This window comes from Alosa sapidissima, chromosome 4 (assembly GCF_018492685.1).
Source record: "Alosa sapidissima isolate fAloSap1 chromosome 4, fAloSap1.pri, whole genome shotgun sequence".
Taxonomy (NCBI): domain Eukaryota; kingdom Metazoa; phylum Chordata; class Actinopteri; order Clupeiformes; family Clupeidae; genus Alosa; species Alosa sapidissima.
The window spans coordinates 13,195,982-13,223,377 of record NC_055960.1 but is presented as its reverse complement, the minus strand read 5'-3'; the positions used below and the strand labels follow the sequence as shown (position 1 = coordinate 13,223,377).

General features: G+C 40.6%; 2 protein-coding genes across 6 annotated transcripts; both read left to right on the top strand.

Moving 5' to 3' along the window:
• Positions 1–180: 180 nt before the first annotated feature.
• On the top strand, positions 181–26,751 carry cpne1 (copine I). 4 transcript variants are annotated; one of them, XM_042089138.1, is made up of 16 exons: positions 181–284; positions 11,209–11,340; positions 11,592–11,771; positions 12,133–12,207; positions 12,639–12,710; positions 13,016–13,099; positions 13,284–13,373; positions 13,894–13,992; positions 14,366–14,452; positions 14,575–14,634; positions 18,470–18,603; positions 18,785–18,839; positions 23,195–23,246; positions 23,386–23,519; positions 24,779–25,015; positions 25,329–26,751. In XM_042089138.1, exons 2-16 carry the CDS (start codon positions 11,209–11,211, stop codon positions 25,440–25,442), a joined length of 1,605 nt encoding a protein of 534 aa, XP_041945072.1. In that variant the 5' UTR covers positions 181–284; the 3' UTR covers positions 25,443–26,751. The 4 variants fall into 4 exon arrangements, with proteins under 4 accessions (XP_041945072.1, XP_041945075.1, XP_041945074.1 ...); XM_042089141.1 differs by lacking the exon at positions 13,894–13,992 and adding an exon at positions 13,707–13,802; XM_042089140.1 differs by lacking the exon at positions 181–284 and adding an exon at positions 2,879–2,962.
• rbm12 (RNA binding motif protein 12) lies at positions 198–7,713 on the top strand. Of its 2 annotated transcripts, none has more exons than XM_042089134.1 (2): positions 198–284; positions 4,153–7,713. In XM_042089134.1, exon 2 carries the CDS (start codon positions 4,175–4,177, stop codon positions 6,833–6,835), a length of 2,661 nt encoding a protein of 886 aa, XP_041945068.1. In that variant the 5' UTR covers positions 198–284; positions 4,153–4,174; the 3' UTR covers positions 6,836–7,713. The 2 variants fall into 2 exon arrangements, with proteins under 2 accessions (XP_041945068.1, XP_041945066.1); XM_042089132.1 differs by lacking the exon at positions 198–284 and adding an exon at positions 2,878–2,962.
• Positions 26,752–27,396: the final 645 nt, after the last annotated feature.

Genomic DNA, 27,396 nt, shown 5'->3' with positions numbered 1-27,396 from the left:
TTTTCATGTAATTGTATGTGAATATTTCATAGCTGTCCGCAAGCATCTAACAAATCCAATATTTTCCTCTATTTTTCATGTATTTATTAAATATCTTGATTTTTAGGGGAAGGGAGCATGAACTGGACGGGGAGGGTATATGGATGTGACGTCACCGACAAAGCTGTCCTATGAATGCGACGGACATTTTGTGATTCCATCTTGAGACCGAAGAAAGCACGGTGGTGGAAGAACTGCCAGACATCTTCTATAAAATATAAAATCTGTTTTAACAGATAATTTCGGTAAGATTATGCAAAGCACAGGAACTTACTGAAGGGCAATTATACTGTCTAATTTTTAACATGCGCCACCAGGAAAAAATGCCTAGCATCAGTATCGCTGTATTAGGTGGCAAGCTTCTTCATCAGCTAGCTAACCTAGCTGGCTACTTAAACAGCTAGTTAGCTACTTCAGGCCTTATGTTAGAATAGCTGGCTAGGTGATCAATTGTGTGTGCAATCAGTAATTTTATATTAAGAGGTTGTGTACAGGTTGAGTATTAGCGCGAGTTGGGCGCGTGGTTGCATTTTGTATTCCCTGATTTGTTATATTAGCAAACCCTCGTTTTCACGCAGCTAGCCAACGTCAGGTATCGGTAGGGCTGCAAAGAAGTTATTAAGCTAAAATGTTTCCAATTATATATCTCTTTGTTGGGCGTATGATGGCAATAAGTGGTAGTAGATGTATGCAAGGGAAGTTTGCTGCAGGTTCCGAAAGAAGCAGATATCCACCCATCTCTGTATGGAGATAACATTTGGTAGTTTTTTTGCACTGCGTTTGTAGCAGGGTCCAGCTAGATCTCTAGCATTGTGCTTGAGCTCATGGCTTTCCTTAAGCAATGTACTTTAACTTGAATAATCAATATATGCTGCCAGCTTGGTTTATTTTTTGCTTGTGCCTAAATTCCACAGCCAATGTGATGAGCTACATGAGCCGTGATGTGAAACAGGATGTTTTGATTGTGTTGTCCCAAACAATGGAGGTCCATTCAATGCAGTGCATCAACGCACTCTAACCTGAATGTGCTCACGTATTGAGTTGTTTCTTCTTGCAGATGGCACTCTTTGAGTTGTTATTCTAATGTCTAATGAACTTTGTTGCGTTGTTGCAAAAGAGAAATTCATCAGCTACATTTCTTGAAATTTTGTTCCTGAGATTTTCAACGGAAGGAACGAGAGCCATCAAATGCATTTGGTGCCAGTCTTAGCTTAAACATGAGGCTGTTTTAAATCCAATACCACTGGATCTGTGTGGTATAACTTGGAACTACTGTGCATGTGGGAAGTCATTCTGGTGACTGACTGCACAGTGTTGCTAAAGAATCAGCAATAGGAAGATGAGGTCATTTTGAATGCTGTTGGCAGTTTTGTCACTCTTCCAAAAAAGTGGAATTCTGGTTGTTGAGGAGAAACAATTGGCTGGTGTCACATTGAATGTGACATTGGTGTATAAAGAAATGTGAAGTTTGAGCTTACCATGGGAAATTATCAGTCTTCCTTTCATTTTCTGTGTTTGTTGTTGATGATGGATAAAGCTTCCTGCTGCATGGATGGGTTGATTGTGATGTGCAGCATTGTGCCTCAGGTGGTTGAGAAGTCTAGCTTGTATCATTTGTATTGGTTCAAAATCAGTTTAGCCCAGGTCCATATTCAGGAGTCAAGGTTGTCATAATGTAGGCTAGTGGCAACACAATGCTTCTGTGGGTATTCGTTTATGATGTACCTAGCAAGGATGATACCCACACTTCGTTTGCTTGTTTGTTGCACCTTGTTCGTTCTTGTGTCCTAATGTGATAAAGAAATTTCTTATGGTGGTGCTGAAATTGTAGTTTTCTGGTCTAGTGTTGAGTCCCTGTGTTGGTGAGTTAAGCTGTGGAGAGGGCTTCATCTGGCAGGTGGAATATATTACCCAAACTGTTGTTTGACACTGGTGTTTTCAAAACAAAGGATGGTTCACTGTTTTTATTGATGTTGACAAAACGGAAAAAGCGTAAACCATTTTTTTTTTTTTTTTGCACTTTTGTTTATTAGGCTATATATTGTGAGGTTCGGTGTCACTCAGCAACACTTTGAATTTATCCAAAATGACACCTTTCAATTTGTAATTAAAATGTGCACATACGTATTTGCTCTAGTAGAAGCTGTAGTAGTGGTTTGTAATATTTAAAGAGCTTGGAAAATGTAATATTTTCAATGGGAAGTTATGAGAAACATTTAGGTATTCTGTTAGTTTAGGCCATCTTGGAAATAAGACATGGGTTTAGTTCTGCATGACAACTTGGCCTTTTACTGTGCTCAAATTTCTTTTGGTTCAAACCCCAATCACTTTTATTTATTGTCTATTTTATACTCCCTTAATGAGCCTAGTCTTGAACAGCTGTCAAGGCTCAGTTCTTTGAAAGAAGACAGATTTTGGAATCTGTTGGTTAGGCCGCCTTGTATTGATTTGTTCATTGTTTATGTTGAGACTTGCCCACAATATGTTTTCAAGCACTTGAATTGGTTTGACATTCAAAGTGAAATATCTTTCAGCATGTTGGTTTATTTTTCTCTAATGCATTTCTGTGTGCAACACTGGTCAACAGTATGTGTATTTTGTGCATTAAATTCAACTGCTCTTTGGCTACTGGCAAAGCTGCCATTGAAAGATGTGCTGGGTCACACAACTGAATTATGGTCATGATCTCTCCGCTGCAAACAGAAGCTGGTATAAGCTGTTGCTGGTGTTGACTGTCTCTGTATGTGTTTTTGTGTGTCTGGAGGTGAACGTGGACGATCCCACTTTTGTCTGCTGTTTGAATTCATACATTTGCTTCATTTTATTCTTTTGTTACAGTCTAGAGTTGATTTTAAATGATTGACGTCAGGATTGGCTTGGGTATCCAGTACACCCAATAAAGAAGCGCTTCTTTTAGCAAAAGGTAAGCATAGTGATCGGAAAGTAGTCCACCCTTTTTTCTTCCAAATGAAGAGAAATTCACCTATTCAGAGTGGTTTTGGCCAGACCTGTGCAACTTGTAGGCTGCTTGAAGGAGTCTGGTATTCCTCAAGTTTGAATGCTCTGTGAAACGAGCTTTAAACTTAAACCAAGCTTCAGTGAAGTGCATGTTGTTGTATTTGCATTTGCTTTGTGAAGAGGCTGCTCCATCTGGGCTTAGTAACAGCTGACAATGACGTTTGATTTGCTTCCTCTGTGTAATTTGTCCCTTGCCTGTCCGATTACACTTGGCCAATACTGCTCTGAAGAAGGCATGTGCTCCTCTACAATTTTGGCTTGAATTAAAGCACACTGTCCATTTGTTTTTGTTTTTGTTTTTTTAATGTGTCAAATTAATTATCAGGAAATCTCTAGCAAGATTCAAATTTGAAAATGATAATATAACAGGGATTTTGGTACGTGCTTGTCAGCACAATGCCAATTTAAATGTAATGGGTCCAGAACAATTGAGCCCATGGCTTCCAACATGTTTTAAACTGGGCTCAAAGAAGGAGAAAAATAACTGTAGCCTATGTTGCTGGCTGTAGTGAGATTGAAGCCTACTACCTTTAGATGATGAATGTTTTTTGAAATTAGTAGGCTACGCAGCTTTTACCAATGTTAATCTAACAAGATGAGGGTATTTAAAGACAATTTCAGTAGGATTTTCAGACTATAGGCTATTGTTTGATTAGCCTACTTGGCAAAGCTCTTAATGAGCTATAATGTGTTTTTAAAGATTTATTAAGGGTAAGAGAATATCAGTTGACACACAGATTCTTCAAGTTTGGATGCATTTTTGAGAATTGAGAGGGAAAAGCATGTGAGATATTAAATGATGCTTGATTGCTGTTAATCATTGTTTAATGTTTTGTTTTCAATATGACACGGTGCCTAAATTGCAGAAATTTCAGTGTTTAAATGTCAGCAAAGTATTTAAATGTTATTTGGTTCATTGGGACCTAACCATGCGTCTTACTGGATTTGTTGATGGTTTGTTGACTGCTTGTGTGTGTGTGTGTGTGTGTGTGTGTGTGTGTGTGTGTGTGTGTCTGTGCCCACATGTGTCTGTGTGTGGAATTTTTACTCTCCTTTTATCCTAGTCTGACAGCCGATGCCTTCTTTCACCTGCAGGTGTGTGTTGTAACGCCTCAGCATGGCTGTGGTCATCCGCTTGCAGGGTCTCCCCATTGTGGCAGGGACCATGGACATTCGCCATTTCTTCTCTGGATTGACCATCCCGGATGGTGGGGTGCATATTGTAGGGGGTGAACATGGTGAAGCATTTATCGTTTTCGCCACAGACGAAGATGCCAGGCTTGGTATGATGCGAACAGGGGGGTCCATCAAAGGTTCAAAGGTATCACTGTTACTAAGTAGCAAGACAGAAATGCAGAACATGATTGAGCTTAGCCGCAGGCGGTTTGAAGCTGGCAGTGTAGAGGGAGCAGCAGGAAACGGTAACAGACCAGGCCCCCCTGCCACCTCTGGTGGAAGTGGTAGAGGTAGCATGCCCACTACTGCTCAAGGTTTCAGTAATACATCAGCGACTGCCACCACAGCTACTTCTGCACATGAGCCAATTAGCAACAAAAACATTTCCACCTTTGCCACCACTAGCATGGGTAACATGCCCAGTTTCAACAATAACTTCAGTAGCAGCAGCATCACGATGGGTTCAACCATGACAACTGCCATGTCCTCCCTAAACTCTGTACCACCACCCATACCACCCTTGCCCAGCATGCAGTCCATACCACCCATGCCTTCTATGCCACCCTTGCCAGGTCCACCGCCTGTATCATCCCATCCCTCCGTGCCAACAGTTTCCCCTTTGACTGCAGTGCCACCTGTACCTCCAATGTCTCACATGCCTCACCTGTCTGCAATGCCTCCTTTTAACCCCGGTGTCCCTCCCCCAGTCGGACCTGGTCTCGCTACATCCGGACCGCATTTGTCTCTGGGAAGCCCTAATCACATGTTCCTCAACCCAATGAACCTTAACCCCCTTAATCTGCAGGCTCACTTGAAGCCATCGATTACCAACCCTGATGATTTTTACGTCCACCTGCAAGGCCTTCCCTTTAATGCAAACGAGTTAGAAGTCAGAGAATTCTTCCATGGATTGGCTGTCGAAAACGTTCGTCTTATTAGAGATAACATGGGCAGGAGCAGCGGTCGAGCACTAGTTAAATTCTTTGCACCCCAGGATGCTTTTGAGGCAATAAAAAGAGGTGCAGCAATGCTAGGTCAAAGATATGTGGAGATAACCCCAGCATCTGAGAGGCAGTGGCGAGAGTGTGGCAGTGGAATCCTTGGCCAAAACCAATCCAAACCTGGTCATAATGCAGACCAGGACCGCCATCGACGTGGAAGTTCGAGTTCTGCATCTCCTTCAGGACGTGAACGTGCGAGGTCCAGGTCTCCACATAAGCAAGAATTTTGTGTGTATCTGAAAGGGCTTCCATACGAAGCTGAAAACAAACAGATATTTGAATTTTTCAAAAACCTGGACATTGTTGAAGATAGCATTTACATTGCTTATGGACCTAACGGGAGAGCAACAGGGGAGGGTTTTGTAGAGTTCAGAAATGAGATGGACTACAAAGCTGCCCTTGGGTGCCATATGCAGTACATGGGTAGTCGGTTCATACAGGTCCATCCCATCACTAAGAAGGCTATGTTTGAAAAGATTGATGCCATTCGCAAAAGGATGCAGGGTTCCCAAGGTGATCAGAAAGGTAGTTCTACAGAAGGAGGAAAAAACCCAAGAAATTGTGCCCACATCTCAAATATCCCATACAATGTGTCCAAGAAGGATGTGCGTCTCTTCTTGAATGGAATCCAGTTGTTTGAGGATACCTTAAAAGTTCTAGTTGACAGTAACGGCAATGGCCTTGGCCAAGCAATAGTGCAGTTTAAGTCTGAAGAAGAAGCACTTAAAGCAGAAAGATTACATAGACAAAAGCTTAATGGCAGAGATGCCTTTGTTCATTTGGTCACATTTGACCAAATGAAGGAAATAGAAAGAAACCCACCGCCTCAGTCCAGGAGAGGGCAGAAATCTCAAGGTAATGTCCATGCGCAAGTGCAGGCTCAGGCCCAGGCTCAAGTCCAAGCCCAAGTGCAGGCCCAGGCGCATGCTTATCCCGCCATGAGTGGAGAGGAGTTCAACTTCCTCAGAAACAGTGTAGGAAGCCTAAGTAACGGTCCTCCTTTTGTAACTCCTTTCACTGCCCCAGGCAATGGTCTTGCTGGCCCCCCTCCCTTGCCACCTCTTGGCGCCACTTTGGGAGATGTCACGCTTGGTGTGCCGCCACCTTTGGTCGGTGCTCACTTGCCCGGTCCAGTTCTTGAGCCACCAGGGTTCCGACCAGGAGGTAGCAATGGACCTCCTGGTTTTGTGGGAGGCCCGGAGAGTCTGAGAGGCCTTCCGCCTTTCGATAATGGGTCTAGGAAGGGAGGCAACCACAACAGAGGAGGTGGACAAGGCCCCACTGGGGGACCTCAACCTTCCTTTGGGTCCGCCTCGGACAATCTGAGGGGGCCGTCTGGGGGCAGTGGCCCCAGTAACCCTCGGCCTACCATTGTCAAGATTCAAAATATGCCCTTCACAGTTACCGTAGATGAGATACTTGATTTTTTCTATGGTTATCAAGTGCTGCCGGGTTCCGTATGCCTTCAGTTCAGTGAAAAAGGCCTGCCAACTGGCGAGGCGATGGTTGCATTTGAGTCCCATGACGAGGCTATGTCTGCAGTCATGGATTTGAATGAGAGGCCTATTGGAGCAAGGAAAGTAAAGTTAACTTTGGGATAGACTATGATTTTGGGAATTTGGCATCTTCAATTAATGACATTTGTTTTACTGCATTGGAAGGGAAGTTTTTTTCCTACGTAACACTGAACAACATCTTAGTTCCTTACCAAAGTATATGAACTTGTCATGTAGACTAGGAAACAAATGAAATATCTAAGTTTAGCAAGATGAACTGACACATCGCGACATGAACATTTTTATGATGGCAACAAGCATTGGATGACTGATTACTCTTCAATCATGTGAAGTGCAAGTGTTCTGGGGCTAGAACTTTGCTGGGGATGAGGCTGATATTTTGCAAGTGTAAAATGCTGTGCTGTGTTTTTTATTGGCAATTATGCTGTATCACTTTTCTGATGTCTTCACTGTTGTATTTTTGTGATTGGTTTATTGCAAAATTGGTGTACATCAAATGCTGCCATGATTTGCGTGTGCACAGAGCTCACATTGGGTTACGCATTGCTCTATTTGGTTCATGTTTCTCTACAATCAACTAACGCAAGTGTGTGCTGCAGTGTTTGCTTTTGTGGGATTGCGTGCTAATGTCCGAGGACTCAAAAGAAATGCTGTCTCTATGAATGCACCAACTTTCTTTTCCTGTCCCTGCAAGAGTTCTGATATGGCAATGTGATGCGTTGTGTATATGATGGCTTTTTTCCTTATGGCGATATGTTTTCTTTCAAGTCCGCTGTTTTCTGCTACGATGTAGACTATAGTTGGAATGTCATTTTTTTTAGTGCTCTCGAACCCAGTTTAATTGTTTGATTCCTTTTTATTTTTTGACTTTTTAGTTCCAGCTTTGTGTTGCAGTTGTGTACATACTGTTCAGTCTACTTATTTTGTCAATAAAATGACATTCCTGAAATGATGCATCTGAAGGTACTGTATGCCTCTCCTTTGCTGTGTTTCATTGCTCTCTTTATGGTTTCCGAAAAGAAGAAAAATAAAGAGCTGCTGAGCATTTCCCTGCTTTCATACACCAAACAAGGTATGAAGATGAAGCTTTGTTACCTATAGCTTGACCAGTTGTTACTCAGTCTGAGCTCTCCTTACAATGTTGATCTATTGCGGTGAGTAGAAGCAAAGTGCTTAAAATGAATGAATGAACAAAATTAAGTTTGTTCAGAGATGACTAATGCACATTAAGAGTACACACATAATAATAATAGATTTTCAGGTCACATCAGCTGTACTATGTCTGAAAAACATATAAGGCTGTACTTTTAGTGCCCTTTTATGAAGTTGAAATACAACTCCATTTTAAAAGGCACACAGTGGCTTTTTTTTTAACCAACCCTTTAGTGGGTTTCCTTGCAAGGACAGGATTGCAGAATAGCCTTTGCTTGAAGTGCACAGCAAATGCCCTACCTTGAGCTCAGTGACTTTGGATGAGCAGTGAAAATCAAACAGTAGCAACTTAATCCCACCCTTACAGTCATCACATTTTATTTGATGACTCAGTTGAGACTGACCCAAGGAACATGATCAGTATCCTGACCGAATGCATGCACCCACACAAATGTATTGGCTGAATATGGCTGTGATTGTTACTGCAAACAGGAGAAATGTCTCCTCTGGCTTGAGAGGCAAGCATTGCACTAGTGGGACCAGGTCTAGGTTTTTCAGTGTGTGGCTATGTAATCATAGAGGATACTTGAACATGCTTCTGTTGCTTTGGTTTTGATGAAAGATATGCTGATTGTGCTCATTTAAACTGGTGGATTGAATAACTGCTCAGAGTATTCAGCCCCAGAGATGTATAGCACTGAAAATCACACTTTTGGTTCACGCCAAAGGTAAGTAACTTTAGTTATCATAATTTGCAGATTGTCGCATTCTTCTGCTATATGCTATATTGTTGGTCACAGTTTGTTTTTTCCAAATATACCATGGAACATTTCCGAAACAAACTAAACAGGTCGGGAGAGCTGTGCAAATTACTTTAAGCTTTTAAAGGGTTTTACTTAGGAAGGAATCACATTTTATTCTCAATTTGATTCCCTGTGATGAGTTTAGATGATGCCTTTTCCCATGAAAGCTGTAAACTTTGTGGTGCAATTTATGTTACAAAAAAGTCTAAAAACTATAAATAGCACCATTTAAGATTTTTTTTTATATTTTTTTCCAGCAAAGCAGGTGTTCAATACCTCACTTTGGTATAGGAAAAAGGAAAATACATGCTAATATGTGGAATGTAACGATGTGAAAAACTGTCTTGTTGAGATACATAAGAACTGTGCATCAGTCTGATGGTGATGGAGAGGAAAGTGACTGTCATCATCAAAATCATCTAAAACTGTGATGCACAGTTCTGTTTTTCCTTCTTAATTTTAGACACTTTAATAAAAGGTTTTGTTCATTAAACTTACTTTTTGGTAAAATCTGCAAGTGCCGCCTTGCGCTGTTTGAAGTGGTACCAGCACAAAAAATAGATCACATTTGATGGGAAGATGTGTAGTATGTATATCTCCTCACTGGTGGACTCCGAAGGGGAGCAGGGGGTCCTAGTGCCCCCATGGTTGAAAAGTTGCGGGAGCACCAGGAGGGGTGCTCCCCCTGAGTCCACCAGTGGTATCCAAATAATCATGTATAGAGGACTGAGATATGGGGACCCTCTACATTGTCTGAAAGTAAATTTGACCAGTAGTGTAAGTTATGCACTACTGGTGGAGACACACAGACACAACAAATGACACCCTTCCTTTCATATCATGCCAGAATAGTTAGGTTGCATTATTTTCAGCTTAACACTTTAAGGCATTTCTGTTCACTTTTTGTTTCATCAGAGGGCTTATAATTCTGGATCTGAATTGCCTAATAAAACGGTGATTTAAGGATTAAAATGATTTAAGCATACCCTACTTGATACATTGTAGCTTTTGTGTGAGGTGGCCTCATGTCATGAGCAGTGCCCTTTTTGTTTTTCGACCCTGCTTTTCACCGTCTGATCCACTGCATAATTGTATTTTTCCTCTAAATCATGGATCTAGCCCCATGAACAGCTGTACATTTAAAGTAGTCCATCATGTAATTTCACTGTCAGTGATTAATGACATGCTGTTTTACGAAAAAGAGGAACCAGAGTGAGGTGGTATAGTGACCTTGTGCATTAGGCTAACTAATAAACCATGGCTTCAGTGCTCACTTGTCTGGCATTTGTTGTGCTTTTGTGTTCATTTGGCATAACTGGCTAGCAATTATTTTTTTTAGTTTATGTCTGGTTGTTGGATCTAGCACACGGCATTAAGAATTTGTCAGAATATTAAACTTTGCTGGATATATGACAAGTCTGAGTGTTGCATTGGCCTCAACTCATGGCAAGGGGGATTAATGGATGCTTGAAGTTTCGGGGTTCCACAAGCACAAGGCAAAAAGGCAAATTTGCCTTTTAAACGAAAAGGTTTAGAGCTAACCTGCTGTGTAGAAAAACTATCACTGTAGTTTCCAGGACTTTATAAAAGCGAATTGGTTTCGTTCATTATATTTCGCACTGAAGCCTACACGCCTGTTAACCGCTGAATGACTCATACGCACACTCGCACGGAGGTTTGGAAACCACTTCCTGCGCTACACGAGCCTGCCTGCTGATTGGCATATTCTCTTGTCCAATGAAAATGCATTCATGCAGGCTGTTGGAGGATATGGGCTGTTGAGCCAATCGTGATGCAGTGACTTGTCAGGGGACAGCCTGCCACACCCTCTGCTTAAATTATCAACACATTTGCTGTTCTGTCTCTGATGTTGACTGTGCCAAGAATATCTTAACAATTCTGTTCAAACTGAAAGGTACAGTATCGTTTGTGATCTTGTATAGCCGACTCTGCTTGGTCTATGGTTAGTCTACGTTGTGTTAAAAAATAAGAGCGACATTCGTTTTCTGAATAACGTTAACGTTAGCTGTGATCCTGACATCCGTAATGGACTGGCAGGATTTTCACGAGTTTCAGTTCGCATTTTTAGTTACAAAAGTCAAAAATCTTAGAAGGCTCCACTTGTTCGGTGTACTTCCGAAGTTATTATAGCTATATTATGTGTTTCAAATCGGATACATGTGATGTGTTGGTTGTTGAAAACGAAACGGATGTTCAGAGCAGTGCATCCATGTAGTAGGCTTTTAGCCTTAAGTACATGTTGCATACATTTTATGGATGGCCTATTGGCATGCATGGTATCAGCTTGCATAGTTTGCCTTGTCTGTGAATCTTCTGCACTTCTCGACCGCTACACCTATCAAGCAGCCTTTCGGGTTATTTTTGAATATCCTGTTACACATGACCGTTGTTAATGGACAATTTCTGTCCACTAAGGGGGTTTCTTGTTCCTCTAAAGAAATATAATATATATTAAATGTATTTACCCCTCCTCTTTTTCAGATGGCAACCCAGTGTGTATCAAAAATTGAGCTCTCCATATCCTGCAATAATCTTATTGACAAAGATGTTGGATCAAAATCTGACCCGCTATGCGTTTTACTGCAAAGTACTGGAAGTGACTCATGGACAGAGGTTGGTATTTTTTTTTATATATATATATATATATATATATATATATATATATATATATATATATAAGTTTCTTAATGGTATAGGTGTGCAGTTATTGTAATGCATTTGAAACACACATATTCTTGATGTAAAATTCTGACATTACTCTAGTGCATCAAACTTAGTCTTATGTGTTAGTGGTGTCAAGTGTTTTCTAAAATATTTGAGGCCGCTGGTCAGTCATTGGGATTGCATCCATTATACCACTGCAGGTGGACCGAACAGAACGTGTGAAGAATTGTCAGGATCCAGAGTTCTCCAAAAAACTACGGCTTGATTACCACTTTGAGAAAGTACAGAAGCTGAAGTTGGGTGTATATGACATAGACAATAAAAGCGTGGACCTGTCAGATGATGACTACCTCGGAGGGTTTGAATGCACTTTGGGTCAGGTGAGGTGTGTTTTTTTTTTTTTTTTTTTTTTTTTTTTTTTTTAAAACAGAGGAATGTTGGGGTGACTTGCCATTACATGAAATCTACACACCTATTTCTTCAGATGTTTATAAATCATGAAGTCTAGTCACTGTAACAGTAACATGAAACTCACCAAGCAGCACCAAGTTAAACTCATCAACATATTTTAATTACCTCTGCTGCTTGAGAATTTTTTTTAAATAATGACTTATTGGCCGTTGGGTAGACTGATTAGAGAAATTGCTCTTTTCAGCAGGATGTAAAACTACAAGATGTGGTTTTGTAGCATTTTCTGGTATGATTCTTCAGCTAATTGTTGCTGGTGAATGTGTCTTACAGATTGTGTCCAGTAAGAAGATCACCAGACCCCTGGAGCTGAAGAAAGGGAAGCCTGCAGGGAAAGGCACCATCACTGTTAGTATTCAAATATTCTCGGGCTTTCTAGAGAATTCGAGTACTAAGGAGTCTTTGCTTGGCATATTTCTACTGCTGCCTGGCAGTCAAATGCCTGTTTCATGACCTTTGAGATAGTGGACGTCTGATAAAGGGCTCTAGCACCGTTAAGCAAATGAAGTGGTATATGGAATGATGATGATTCTTGTTGTAAAACAAGTCAGCACTAGAAAGTTCTGCTCATCTGTCATAGCAAAATCATGGGTTAAATCACATTTGGATGTGAAAAGCAGGCTCATTGTTCATCATAAGGCACCTGCATTGGAACTTATTATGCATTTACATTCATGAATAACGTTGGTAGGGCATAGCACAGGGAGATGCTTCCCAAGGAGAGTGAGAGCCCTTACTTATCTCATCTGCCATATCCTCATGTTTCTGTGTGTTTGCAGATCACTGCTGAGGAGATCAAAGACAACAGAGCCATTGTCCTAGAGATGGAGGCCAAAGGCTTGGACAAAAAGGTAGGACTGACCCGCTTTATCCCAGTGTTACTAATATGAGGGATGCCTTGGAGAAAGATTGAGTTTCTACTCTTACGTAGATGAAACTCCTAGTCTGAAGTTGACATGCAGTGCCGGAGGTTGTGAGAGTCTAATGTTGTGTGGGACTGTGAAAGTGTTGAGTTTCTCATGAAATATTGAGAACCGACAGTCCTGCTTTAGTGTTGTGACCCTTTTTGTTTATTTGTGGATCCAAGGCTGTGATGTGACAACAGTGCCCTTTGCTCTTAGCAGTGAAAATTGTCTTGTACAATCCTTATTTGCAGGACCTGTTTGGGAAATCAGATCCGTTTTTGGAGTTTTTCAAAAAACAGGATGACGGCAAGTGGCAACTGGTCCACAGAACAGAAGTACGTATGTGAAAGTATCCATTTCACAAGAGCAACACTTCTTCTTCCAGATTTATTTCTGTACTCTCTATTAGCATCTAGCTATCTGTCCTGTACACTGTCATAGACTATATATTTGTGCACACAGTGTCATCCTTCCTCATGTTTTCCCATGACTGTAATTTGCTAATCTTTTTCCTTCAAGGTTGTCAAAAACAATTTGAATCCCTCCTGGAAGAAATTCAATGTGTCTCTCCACACATTCTGCAATGGAGACTTAAACAAGCCTATCAAGGTAGGAGTGTGAAACAAATATCAGCCTGTTATCAGTCAGTTTCACAGTGACTATTTTGAAATGTGGACACAGTTCAAACCATCAGCCACCCGGGAAGTTAAAGTAGACCCTGTATTGCATACCCGTGACATGTCCATGTTCCGTACCTTCTGTTTTAGTTCAGTAACATTTCGTTTGGTGAATATGGATGTGCATTACATTAATGTTGTTCATGTTTTGATGTGAAAAAAGGGAAAAATAAAGTCTGTGTGCTTTGTGGGGGTGAAAGTGTAAAAGGGGAAAACTCCACTGTAGGAGCTTTAGGAATGACCAGTGTGTTTGTGTGGCTGGCAGGTGACTTGTTATGATAAGGATGAAGACACCAGTTCAGATATGATAGGAGAGTTTACCTGCACTACCGCGCAGCTCTTGGAGGTTAAAGACCACGCGGTGAGCAGGACCAGCCTTTATATTCTTCTTTCACCAACTTCTCCTTTCCTTTCTTTTCTTCTCTTCTGTCCTTCCCTTCCCTTTTCACCAGGTCCATTGCTCTGACTATGATAGTGATGGCTCGCATGATCTTATTGGCATTTTTGAAACTAATGTAGAAGATCTTCTGAAAGCAGACCATGGCTCACCGGTGAGACAGGGAATCCTTTTTGTCTTTCACCTTCTTTCTATATGTGTTAGTCTATTAGACCCTTATCTTGAATCTTATATTAGTTTATATAAATATTCGGTCAAAGTTCACACAAGTACTGCTAAAGATAATCCAAGGTATTCTATGCATCTTGTTTTTTTTTTTTTTTTAACAGAAGCAGGCAAAACCTATGGCAGAAACATAATCCATAGAATGCACAGAAACATTTACATTTATTAGACAGAACTATTTTTTTCTGTTTTATCAAACTGCTTATTCATTGTTGGTCTGAAAGCAGTTCTGTTTTGATAACTGACTTCTTAGTTCTGCTTTGTGAGATGTTCACCTGGCCACTCTCATGTCCCTTTCTCAGGTGGAGTTTGACTGCATTCACCCAGAGAAACAGAAGAAGAAAAAGAGCTACAAGAATTCGGGTGTGGTGTGTGTGAAAACCTGTAAGGTATGTACACACACACACACACACACACACACGGTATGCGGTAGCCTCTTTTGAGATGCCATGCAGATTGTTTCTTAGAATACCAGTGTTCTTAGTCATTTTATTTCTATATCACAATTCAGCTGGACATGGAGTATTCCTTCCTGGATTACATCATGGGAGGATGCCAGATCAATTTCACGGTAAGGGATCAGTGAAACTGCTGCCCTCATGCCCCATGCAATATAGGCCCCTTGTTGTCATTTGTTTCAATTAACTGTTACTGTAGCTTTACACTTGCAGTAGCAGTTATAGGTTCTTGGATTTAATTCCCTGGGAATTGTCTGATAAACATAAACTTGACTTCTCACTCTAGTTGTCCTGCCAACATAAATAACGTAATCATCATGATGAGGGCAGTGATGGTGGTGATTGTGGTGAAGTTGATGTTGTTGGTGGTGACTGTATATTCACTCTGTATTTGGGCAGTTCCAGCGTTATGGATGTGACATTTGGACTCATATTGGTAAACAAAATGCCTTAGAGTGGGGGCAAAATTAGTATCAGTGAATTAATTTGCATAACTTTTAATGTAACCTCTGTCCTCTGAATACTGAGAAATCCTCAAATTTAATATAATCAATTTCATCCTAAGAATACAAGGCATTTTATCAGCGTTATGGATGTGTGTGACATAAAATGGACACACTTTTGTGAGAGATTACAGGTTTTCTACAAAGGAAACTGAAGGAAACTGCCAAAACTATGATATATGTAGCATGAAGGAGACTTGAATGAACACAAAAAGTGTGTTTTTGAAACTATGCGTCATTTTCGTAATGCATTATGTAGGAAAAACTGGCGTTATGGATGTGACGGTTTCACGTTATGGATGTGACATGTCTGAACCAGTCCTCGACAAACTACATAAAACACATAATTAAGTAGTGAATTTTGATATGAAACAATTGAAATAGCAATCATGAAAAACTAGCGATGACATTTTTGCTTCCTCTGTGCCCACTAAGATCCACAGGAAGAATCAGGACAAGTCATTTAAAATATAAAAAAGAAATTTATTCATTTTTTTGGTCAGTGATTCCCGGGTTACTGAAACACTAGGGAACATGAAACTTGGTGGCCACTCCCCTAAATCAGGCATGAAAACTCCTCACCTTTCGGCGAAATTCGCCGTTTTGAATCCAAAATAGGGGACTTACGTGGTTCGCACAGATCCGATGAGAAAATATTGTGGTGGGGTGGGGTATGGGGTTACAACTGAGTATACAAATCACGCGCAGACGCGAATGCATCTTGATGCATTGTAAGACAAGAGCCCAATTAAAAACTTGTCTGATCCAGCAACGATTATGCGACTGCAGCCCCTATGCATTTAGCCTATTCAACAGTGGAAGCTAATTTTTGCCGCGGATGCAACGCGAACAGAACGCTTGCGCTGGAATAGCCTTCCTGTCTGTGTGACTACAGATATCGTCTGAACCTTTCTTTTACTGTCTATGGTCTGAACTGTCAGCTGGAATGTGAGCCCGGCGAGGAGAGATTCTTATTGATGTCACAGGTGGACTAGTTGAAACTTTCAACTTCTGTCAGAAAAAGACGTTGAGATTGGTGTAGCAACGTAGCGGCTGTTAAAGTTAGCGATATTGGACAGAAATATAGACATAACGAGTTCATTTGTTGAAGAATACGTGCAGTTTGAGCCATCTAGATCGACAAAAGGTGAAGCAAATTGGCATACTTTATCAGTATAGCAAAGGCTAATGTGAATAACTAAATAGTTTAATGAAATGCTCCTAAACTGGGCTGGTGCGTTTTGTCGAGTTCAGAAACAAAAGCAGCGTTTGACATGGTAATGCGCTCTTTTAAAAAACGTGGCCTGATCAGTAGGCCTAGTCTGTAGGGTTTAACATGTAATGTGAACACTGTTTACACAACGTATTGGTTGGTTAAACACACTAGCACAATGCCACAATCTGTAAGTAGCCTAGGCTGCAGGTTAAAACATGTCAAACCAATTTTACAAATTAAAGCCTAGTCTACCCTACCCAAGTTTATTTATTACCTGGTTTGGTCCAACAAATATTCAGACCTTATTCAGACTTATTCTAATAGTCTATGTAGTGTCCATTAGGCCTATGAAATCTTCAGAAATGTCTGAACTTAAGGCACAAAGAAATAAATAAATAAAGAAAGAAAACTCATGTATATTACTGAGGAGGAGAGGAGGGCCAGGCTGAAGCATGTTGCCAAACAGCGCAAGTGTGCCCCTTCACACTTAGGCCCAAGCCAAAAAGAAGAAATAAAGGTATTTTTCTGTAAAAATTAGTAATTTTGTAGTTTTTTTTTTGTTTTTTTATAAATCTCTGGTTTTAGGCAACTTCATACTCCATGGAAGCTATGCACTATTGGCAACAATGTCACTCGTATTTGTTTTGCTATGAAACGCCCATTTCCCTCTTCGCGCGCCTATCTCACCTTTTTCACCCCTGACTCGTTTTCATGCCTGCTAAATAACTAGCCCTACCTGAACCGTTGCACCCAAGATGACAAAATATTTATGGTATGTTAGTCTCAAGAGCCCGCTTTAACCTAACCCATACCCACTCATTTGTGATTTTCACACATAAAGTACATGCACACGCACGTGCACACACGCACGCGCACGCACGCACAGTCGCACACATACAGACAGGCAAGCACACACACACATGAATGCAGACACATAAACACACAAACACAGGCACGCATACGCACATGCGCACACACACACACTCTTATAAACAAAAGAAACTCACATATGCACATACTCATTTACATGCACATGAGTTGCAGGAGTAGGAGAGGGAGACAAATTGACAAGCGTGATTTATTTTTGCGAAGAGAATATGCAGGACTGATAGGCGGTCATATTTTGTACCGCTATGCGGTACATCTAGTTTATTGCTGCCGTTACTCATGTTACTCTGTGGGTATTAGCTAGAGAGGACCTGACACTTCAAATGCTGGCATATTGCGTCACATTTAAAATTAAACTGTTAAGCAGACGTGAACGGCAGGCTGAACAGATCTGCAACAGGAGGTTGCTATGTTAACTCCAGCTGCAAAGTCAGCCATCTTCACCAGCTAACACGATAATCCAGTTACTGTACAACAACAGTATGACAGTTACGGGAAGATAATCGCTCAGATTTTCGTTATTAGGCCACTTGAAAATAGGCTATGGCTAGGCTAATCACTGGAGGTATTTTAATATTATGTTTGTTTTGCTAATGGTTAGGCAAGGCCTCCCTGTGGTTTTGATCAACCTAATAATCTTTGAAATGTCAATTGTAAACACTAAGGTGAAATGCGTTGAAACTGACATGCCACCAGAACAGACGTTTTATCGACTTTGAGGTATAATAAAGTCTCCAGTCTTGTAAATTCACATTATGTAACATCCATAACGTCACATCCATAAAGCACCATTAAAGGTTTTAAAAGTAAGAAAGGGGCACAATTTGGTCATCACACTTTACATTGAGATAAATCAGCTTTGCACAGACACTATGGACATTGTCGCATCAACACTGTATGTGTAGCATAACCTTTTCCTATAAAACGTTATGGATGTGATATGGCCATGGAACTTGCTGACTTAAAAACAAAAGCCTTACAAATGTAAGGAGTTGTGATCTTAAAGGCAAGCTGAGCATAGACATTGCTCTACCATTCCCTTGTCAATCTGGAATTTGTCAAATGACACAATTTGTTTGAACCTTGGGTCCATTAATCCACTTTTTAAATATGTATAATATTACCATGTGTGAAATGTTGTTTCTGGTATGGTTGCACACCATATTTCTGATGTAAAAAGAGTGTAATTCTCCATCAAATTCAATCAGATCAGTTACAAACAATAAAATATGGACCTAAATGAAGATTTTAACAACAGTTCTATTTGCGTATTCCATGGTAAGGATGACCTTTGCATGGAATTGCCCATTTACTATAGTAATGGTTGTGTGTGGTCCTCAGGTGGGCATTGACTTCACTGGCTCTAACGGCGACCCACGGTCTCCCGACTCACTTCACTACATGAGTCCAGATGGACTCAACCAGTACCTGTCTGCCATCTGGTCCGTGGGTCTCGTAGTGCAGGATTATGACACGTAAGCCCCCCCCCCCCCACCTTCCTTTTTAGTATTGGGGCGTTACCTTAAAAATGGTTCACCAGTATCAACAGGTGTATCGTAGGTTACAGGAATACACATGCATTTTTAAAGAATTTTTCATTCTCAGAACTTTAAAGCTGCATTTAATTTCAGTGACTGTTTTTTTTTGTACTTTTAGTGATAAACTTTTCCCTGCCTTTGGATTTGGTGCCCAAGTTCCACCTAATTTCCAGGTACATATATACATTGCAATATTAGTTGATAGCAAAGAACAAGGCTATCAGCTGAACTGTTTACACCGACTGTAATGAAAGCAATTATTTACTGCTGGTCTCACATGAGTTTGTGCTGAACTTCAATCCCCGCAGTAGAATGCATTCTATGTATCTTGTTTTTTTTCTAACAGAAACAGGCAAAACCTATGGCAGAAACATTGTGCGTAGAATACACAGAAACATATAGAAATATTTTCCGTTTTACCAAACTGCGCTCTTGATAGTCTGGAAGTTATGTCATCAGGTGAACTGTTTGTACCATAGACTGTATATATAGAACTGGACAGTGTGCCGTCTGTTAAGAGTGATGCGAGCGTTAGTCCAGAGCCCCCTGGTGGCTGGCTGCAGTACAATGTGTAACTCCGCCCATCCCCATGTATTTCAATGGCCAAGTAGCCAACTTTCCGTGTCACTTTTCTCATCTAAAACTATTTTTGTATCAACAACTTTTTATTCGAAAAAATAGTTTTCAAGATGCTTCAATACACACAATTTTTCTTTTCTCGCTGAAATTATTTTTTTTAATGTTATATTAACAAATCTAAAAGGGCGTGTTTACACCTATGATTGACAGCTGGCTGGCTGCAGACACTACCGCGTCATCGCTCACTTATTTTAACAACACCTGATTTCGACACATAATCTAGCCTAAATAAGTGTTGCTGTTATTATCATTAGGCTATATCTTATCACAGTCTGACTAAATACATATTGATAGTCATACATTGTGTAGTTGTTTGTAAGAGACATCGTTGTTAGTTGTTACAGATTCTTTGTGAAAAAAGATATGTGCTGTTCTTTCGTAGATGCTAAGTATATTAGCTCATAGCATGCTACATCATGCTAGCATTAGCCAGTTGATAGGTAAAGTAAAAGGGCTCTGCTATATTGATCCGAAGTGACGTTAGCCATAGTCCCCATAATTTACAGTCCTACTTGTTTCAAATGGTTTAACGTAACCAGTGATTACCGCAATCATCGTTGCAACTTCATTTGAATACACTTTGTCACTGGAGAAGGCGATGTTAAGTTTCATTAACGTTAACTCTTGCTTAAGTTTTGTGAATGGCAATAAACGCCACCTAGCCTGCTAGGTCGACAACCTCGGTATGCCCCTTTATGAATCAGCCCGACAAATAACTTTACTTGTGTTTTAGTGAACACATTATTGGACCATAGCTTAACGTGAGGTAGGATTCAAAGTTACAAATGGACAATTTGCTTAGTATGCTCATAACAGCGGTATCTGAAAATGCTGAGTTAAGGTATCGTTGTTACCTGCGATTGCACTGCTGGAGAAGCATTTTGCATTGGTATGATTTGATCAGGTATTCCCAGTGATGTGTAAATCCTCCCATAGACGTACCCCATTTCAAAATAATACGTCTAAATTGAAAACTGTGACAACTCATTGATAGGCTCTCTCAATATATCTGTAATCGTATGCCTCTACCACAGGCTTGCTAGTCTTTCACCAGAGAGGGTGCTCCATTATAAATAAAAAATGTAATACTGCAGCCTTCATGTCAGCTGTAAAAATATGAGAACATGGACCTACTACATCAGAATACTCTGTAAACATTTTACACATAATCAGGAAGCTACTTTGCTGTTCAGTGTGTGATGTGTTTAAAGTGGTACTACGTTTAAAGAAACATTTTTATTCTTTGTTTCAAGTGCATAAGAAAATACCACATTATGATGATGATGGTTATGGTTACCCTTAACAAATACAAAACAATATAATACTGCCCATTCAATCAATAATATCAAAAACATGGTAAGACTACATTAAAGAGAATATCAATAATAAAAAATGTCAAATTAATCAACAGCCTATAATGAAAATAAAACAGTACTACTGCATACAAACCATAATGTATAAGAAGTGCTTAAAAGACCAAAAACTATCACAAGAACGAAGAGCACTGGGCAACTCATTCCACCAACATGGAACCACTGAGGAAAAGAGTCTTGAATTTGACCTAGCGTTTAAGACTGAAGCTCATCAGAAGACCGCAGTGGGCGGTTGGGGATGTATATCTTGATCATTGAATTAAAATAACAAGGAGCAGATCCAGTCAGTGTCCTATAGGCCAAAGTGAGAGATTTAAATTTAATTCTGGCTACTGTAGGGAGCCAATGGAGAGTAACTAGGAGAGGAGTTACGATGTGTCCTCTGGCTGATTGAAGACCAGTCATGTTACAGCATTCTGAATGATATATCACACAAAAGAAATAATAAAAAAAAAACATTCAATATTGATTTAGTATCAACAAATAATTATTATTTTAGTAACGTCTACATCTTTGTGTAGGCTACAGTTAAATACTAAGCAATGGCCTCTGACTTAAATACCAAGGCAGTTAAATGACCGTGGTATGGTATAGTCTACGTGATACACAGGACTACACAGTAAACCCATTTAAAAAGCATCATCATCTCAGTATACCCATTTAAAATAGGCAAGGATACGTATTTAATAACATTTGGGGTTGCTCACAGTATACCCACCACTACAACTAGACTACACCACTGGTTAAAAGGCGCATTGCAATTTACAATTTGTGTGAGTTCAGGGGCATACAGTAAGTTGAAGTTTGGGTGACATCAATAGAAAAGAAGAAGAAAAGAAAATAGAAACAAAGGGATGTGTACAGACTCAAGTATGAATGATGTCACATTAACAGAAGGTTCAGAGCAGCGGCAGACTTTTCTTGGTGCCACGCAAGTTATTGAAAGTCATGTGTTTTCAGAACGTAGTGGTGCTGTGCCATGTCCCTTGTATAAGGGGCTTCATGTTGATCCAGTGACGGTGGGTGATGTCAGGGAGATGGATGTCAGGGGACTTGGAGAAAGGGGGAGGACATGCCACCTCAGACCACTCCAGCCAAACCACTTCACGTAGGCATTCCCTTGCTTGCAGACTAATGTAGATCATGGAGACCACCTTGCCGCCACCTCCAGTACATTCAGCCATCACCCATATCTTACCTGCAAAAAGGAAAGTTACAATAAAGTTAGTCAGACAATTTTACAACATTACAAAGCATCTAATCAGGCACTCAACACCACTAGTAATACCAATTAATTAAATATGTGTGTGCAATAAACTTCACAGCCTACCTAATGTTAACTACACATTTAAATATGCGGTGTGAATGTTATTAACTTGCGTCAGCTTGAAAAATAACGTTATCAGTATGACTGATCATGGACGTTAGATGACCAACTAAGGTCTTTCTCAAATGTTCACCGATATCCCTGGGAAGTGACTGGTTCTTGGCGTAGTGTTTAATGCAGGCGTTTCATTTATTGATCATTCACTTATGCGGTCTACAACTACCGACCTACCGATCTATTTTTTTACAGTCTATGCTACCGACCTACCATCACAGAAGTAGCTCTAACAGAGGTGTCTGTCGTTAACGTTAGAAAAAATGCAACGCTGGCAAACTGGCTAGTAGTTACATTAACATGACGGGTTGATGAGGTCCATGCTTCACATTACGTTAACGTGCGTTGCTTTATCACATTATACCGTTGCTTTATCACATCATATACTGTACTGACTGTCTAATGTTATTAATCCCCATGTACAGTCAATGGTTACTCCATGTTGAGATGGCATACATTAAGATAGAGATATTTGAAAACAGCAACAACTAATTAAACCAAGTATATCATGCATCGACTGTTACGGGAGCTGTGTGCTAATCTTCACTTCAACGACTAACTTAGCCTCCCGTTAACGGTAACGTTAATGTAGCTGCTAACGTTAGCATCTAATTCGCTGTCCGTATTTCTGTTGTTAGCTCATTAGTATTCACCATACTAAATTGTCACAGTCTATAATCAACATAATAAGCTCTCTTAGACGTATTTAAGAACACCAATAGACAAAAAAAAACTTTTCAGTTGATACGCAACACTTACCAGACAAGAACAAACCGATAGTTGTTTGTACTGTTTAGCTAACTCACAGCCGCAAAATTCATCCAGCCAGCTAGCCTTCTGCGCCGAGTCAACCTGCGTTGTGGAAAGGAGAAGGGGGCGGGTTTCACTTGACAAGGGGCGTGTTTAACTCGCTGAGTGGCAACTGAGTGGGCGTGCCTGACTGCGACTCCTCTTCACTGCGCATGCTTCAACTTTTGCTGCGCAGCCGCACTTCAAATTGGCTCCAAATTTTCCAAGATGGCGTCGCCTCGGCGGCTTCAATTCCATAGAACACTGTAGAATGCAGCCACACTGTCCAGTTCTATATATACAGTCTATGGTTTGTACAGAATGTAATGAAATTAATTTACTGCAGGTCTCCCATGAGTTTGCACTGAACTTCAATCCCAGCAGTCCCTATTGCCAAGGTCAGTCAGTCATGAACAGTAGATACAGTAAAGACCTATTTGTTCATTCTGCTGTCTGTTGATGTTCACCATAGGGTACTTTGACCAGCACTGATTTGTGCATGTATGTTTTGTGTTTGTCGCTTGGTTTGCTTTGCAGGAGTGGAGGGAATCGTGAATGCGTACCGCGTGGCTCTGCCGCAAGTTCGACTCTACGGCCCGACTAACTTCTCTCCCATCATCAACCACGTGGCAAACATCGCTGCCTCAGCCGCCCAGCAGCCAAATGCATCGGTCAGTCCCAAGCCAATCAGTGTCATTAGCTCACTAGTGGAAGCCTTGTCTGCCTACCTTCTGACAGTCCTCTTACTGTCGCATGGTTCCTCACCTGACCTCTGATCGCTCTCACTTCAACACAGAGGAACTGTGTATTATGTCAGGAACAACAGGGGGGGTGCACTATGAAGCCAGTTTAGTGGTATGAATATTTTTGTCTAATGTTTGTGTAAATGTTTCATTGTTTGTTTTAAATTGTAAACAATCTTGGCGAGCAATGAGGCAATCTGCAAACAATTCTGTTTGCTGAATTGGAGCGAATTTCTGGCTTTTTTACAGTTATCATATCACAAATCTTGCTGAATAGCACACCCCTCCAGGAGTCTGTAATTTGATTTTGATCACACTGCTGTGGCTGTAGGCTAAACACAAATGGCATTTCATGCAACCACAGTAAATTTTTCATGTAGGCCTAGGCTAGCTATTGTAATTGGGTTCATGTACTTGTTCGTTCATTTGATTTCCGGTTTTGAAACAATAACATGCACGTTAAAAATGCACATTGCATGAAATGTCATTTGTGTTTAGCCTACATCATCAGTTTAGATCATCTAATATGAAACAATATACTATATAATTCGCTACCGGGCTGTCGGTTAGTAAAGCCAAAGCGTATGGGGAGTGACGTAGGCAAAGAAAACATGGCTGAGTTGGATGTGGGCGGGGCTTGATGTTGAGCCTTCCCGCAGGCTGCAGCGAGGTGTACTTGCGTGGCCCTACTGCACATTTCGACGGATACGGTGATGAAGCTAAACGACCACCGGAGGGTACTAGTGAGCAGTCTCACAGATCGAGGCCATTAAAACCTAATCGGGGAATGTCCCTGCCATCATAGCCCATCCTGTGGCTCTGCGGTAGCTGATGCAGTGCAGTTCAGTAGAGGAAGCTGGGCTGAGTGCTGCAGAGGCCGGACGTACAGCAGCTTCCTGTGCATGTTTCTGTGCTGAGCTATCCACTGTCCTGTTCACGCCAGCAGTTTCACCTCATTTGACTTGCCACACAGGGGAGGATGCTGGACGGTTCATCCTCAACAAGTGGATTACATACTGGCTAGCCATGAATGAGGACGGATGAGAACTGTTGAGTAATGTAATGAGGACTAGTGAGGTTAGTCACTAAGGGCATTTCAAAAGCAGAATAAAACACAAATCTCCCTTTACATGTTTTTCTCTCTCTCTCTCTCTCTCTCTCTCTCTCTCTCTCATCTGCTCTGTTAGCAATACTTTGTGCTGCTGATCATCACGGACGGTGAGATCACCGACCTGGACCAAACCCGGCAGGCCATCGTGAACAGCTCCAAGCTGCCTATGTCCATCATCATCATCGGAGTGGGCGAGGCCGACTTCAAGGCCATGGAGTTCCTGGACGGCGACAATGGCGTCCTCAAGTCTCTGACAGGAGAGCCCGTGGCCAGAGACATTGTGCAGTTTGTGCCCTTCAGACAGTTCACCAGTGTACGAATTTTAACCCTCAATCCCAAATACTCCACAATGATGAGCATTTTTTTTGTAACATGGACAAATATTTAATCACATGTAGTTACTATATAAAGTTTGGGCAGGGCCTGTAATAATGAAAGGTCCCTGTGTTTAACTGATCTTGACAGTCATACATATTGCTTATGAAAACTGAATTTGGAAAGACATGTCTTCGACCATCACCATATCAGAAATGTGTATGTTTAATTTGATCAGGACGTTCTATTCCAGAGTGACTCTGTCCTGTAACTGCACTAATATCCCTGCTGATGTGTTCCACCTCCTCCAGGCTCCTAAGGAGGCCCTGGCCCAGACTGTCCTGGCCGAGGTTCCCACTCAGCTCGTGTCCTACTTCAAGATGAGGAAGCTCTCTCCAGTCAACCCTCCTGCCGCTACCAAGTAGAGTGGGACCCTCAGTGCTGGAGAGGAGCTTGGCCTTTACAGGATACAAGTGCCTCTCACCGCAGAGCAGCAGGGATGAAGACCACAGTTCTGTTTTGTTTCTTTTTGTCAACAAACGTTGTGCCTCTGTTATACATACACCACTTTAGAAACCAATGCATAATCATTTTTGTCTCATATATTTTTTTAAAAACATTTTTTTTATCATAATTGATGTATGCTGATTGCAGGTATCCAGATGCTGTTAGAAGCTTTTGTCACTTAGTATTCTCACATCAGATTTTATTTTATAATCTGGTTTTGGAACCAAATGCTATGCTATCATTCTTCACAATCTTCAGGATCTTCACAGAAGAGAATTTTAGACAGAAATGTAGACTGTGAATGTAGACTGAAAGGTTTGCCTTAAAGCCCTTATCTTCACTTTATCTATACAATCACGTTTGAATATGCTGGCTGAGTCATCACAATATGCATATCTATCAAATGCTGCTTTGTGCCAAGTAGTGATTTAGTGCCAATATAATAATATAATTGCCAATGCCTTATATATGGTGCACCTAAATGTTAACTGTTTGTGTTATTAGTTATGTTTGTTTATTTCTTTACCAGTATGATGGTATCAAAATAAGCCTAAATTGGAGGTAGAACTGGAATGTTGAATCAAAATAATTTTCTGGTATTTGATTAGGAAATGAGGAAATAATATTGGTTTATTTGTCTATGAAATGACTGAATTGCAGAAATAGGAGTAATGTCTTTCATGGATGTATATCATTTGTATGTCATATGTCTAGTTGGGCTAATTGGTATGAAATTGTTTTGTCATGAAGAATAATATTTTCATTGACACAGTTATATACAATTCCAAAATATAAGTTTTGAGAAACTTAGCAGCACTTAACATGACTGGTATACTATGCAATACTTTTTCTCCATTATTGAGAAACACTGTGAGGTGGTTGTAGTTTTTACCAGCAGAAGCCTCTGCTACAGTTTACAATACTGGACAGCATTTTCCCCTTGCTGGTAGCAAAATGCAATCTCACATATTCTATGTTGTGCCAGATGAAGGGTTTCATGGGGCCATACTGGTGTGACTGAGTGTGGTCATAGACCAGTGTTATTTTAAGTAGCCTACTTTGTGTTAGAAAGGGAACCTTATGCAATGCTGAAATTATGAATTAAAGAATTGTTGCTGTAGCCATTCATGGATTGCACTGCAAAATATTGCAAGACATATTGTACCCCCCCCCCCCTCCCTCTATTTTTCATACAAACAGTAACAATAAATACACAATATATTCTAATCTATGTTATCTGTCTCTCTTTATCACTGTTATCAATAACCATTAAATTTTGCTTTGTTATTCCACAGAGTGCTTTCTCTGCTGTGTCGGTATTGCTGGGAGTTGGTATTATAAGTTCACAAAGCTGCAGTTGTTACAGATGTATCATACAAGGTACCTACTTTGCTGTAAAAAGTTGGGAGTGTATAAATAGGCTACTGAGGAGCTGATGTAATGAGATAACAACAGAAAGCTAGTAAAATAAATTCAATTCATCTCAGACACCAGATGAATGCAGATGAGGGAAAAATATGAGTTGTCATGGTGACTAGTTTCTTAAAGTTCCTCTTCCTTAGTCTTAGTAGTATCTTCTACTGGTTTCGGTTTCAGTTCAGTTGCATTTTGCTAAATGTTTTGTAAGTCAACGCAAAACAATGCCCAGTCATCTTTCTGCACCAGGCCTACATTGGTGTGGACAGCTCAGAGTTATCCATACACAGTGGGTGAATTGAATATAATGTAGAAGCCATGGCGTTATTTGACACTGATGGTTTGGGGTTATTTACTGCTGTTAAAAGTATGAAATATCAAATGTGTTGTGGATAGTATGACTAGAAAACGGAGTGTAATTTTATGTTAAATATCTTGGAGACCTATATTACGATC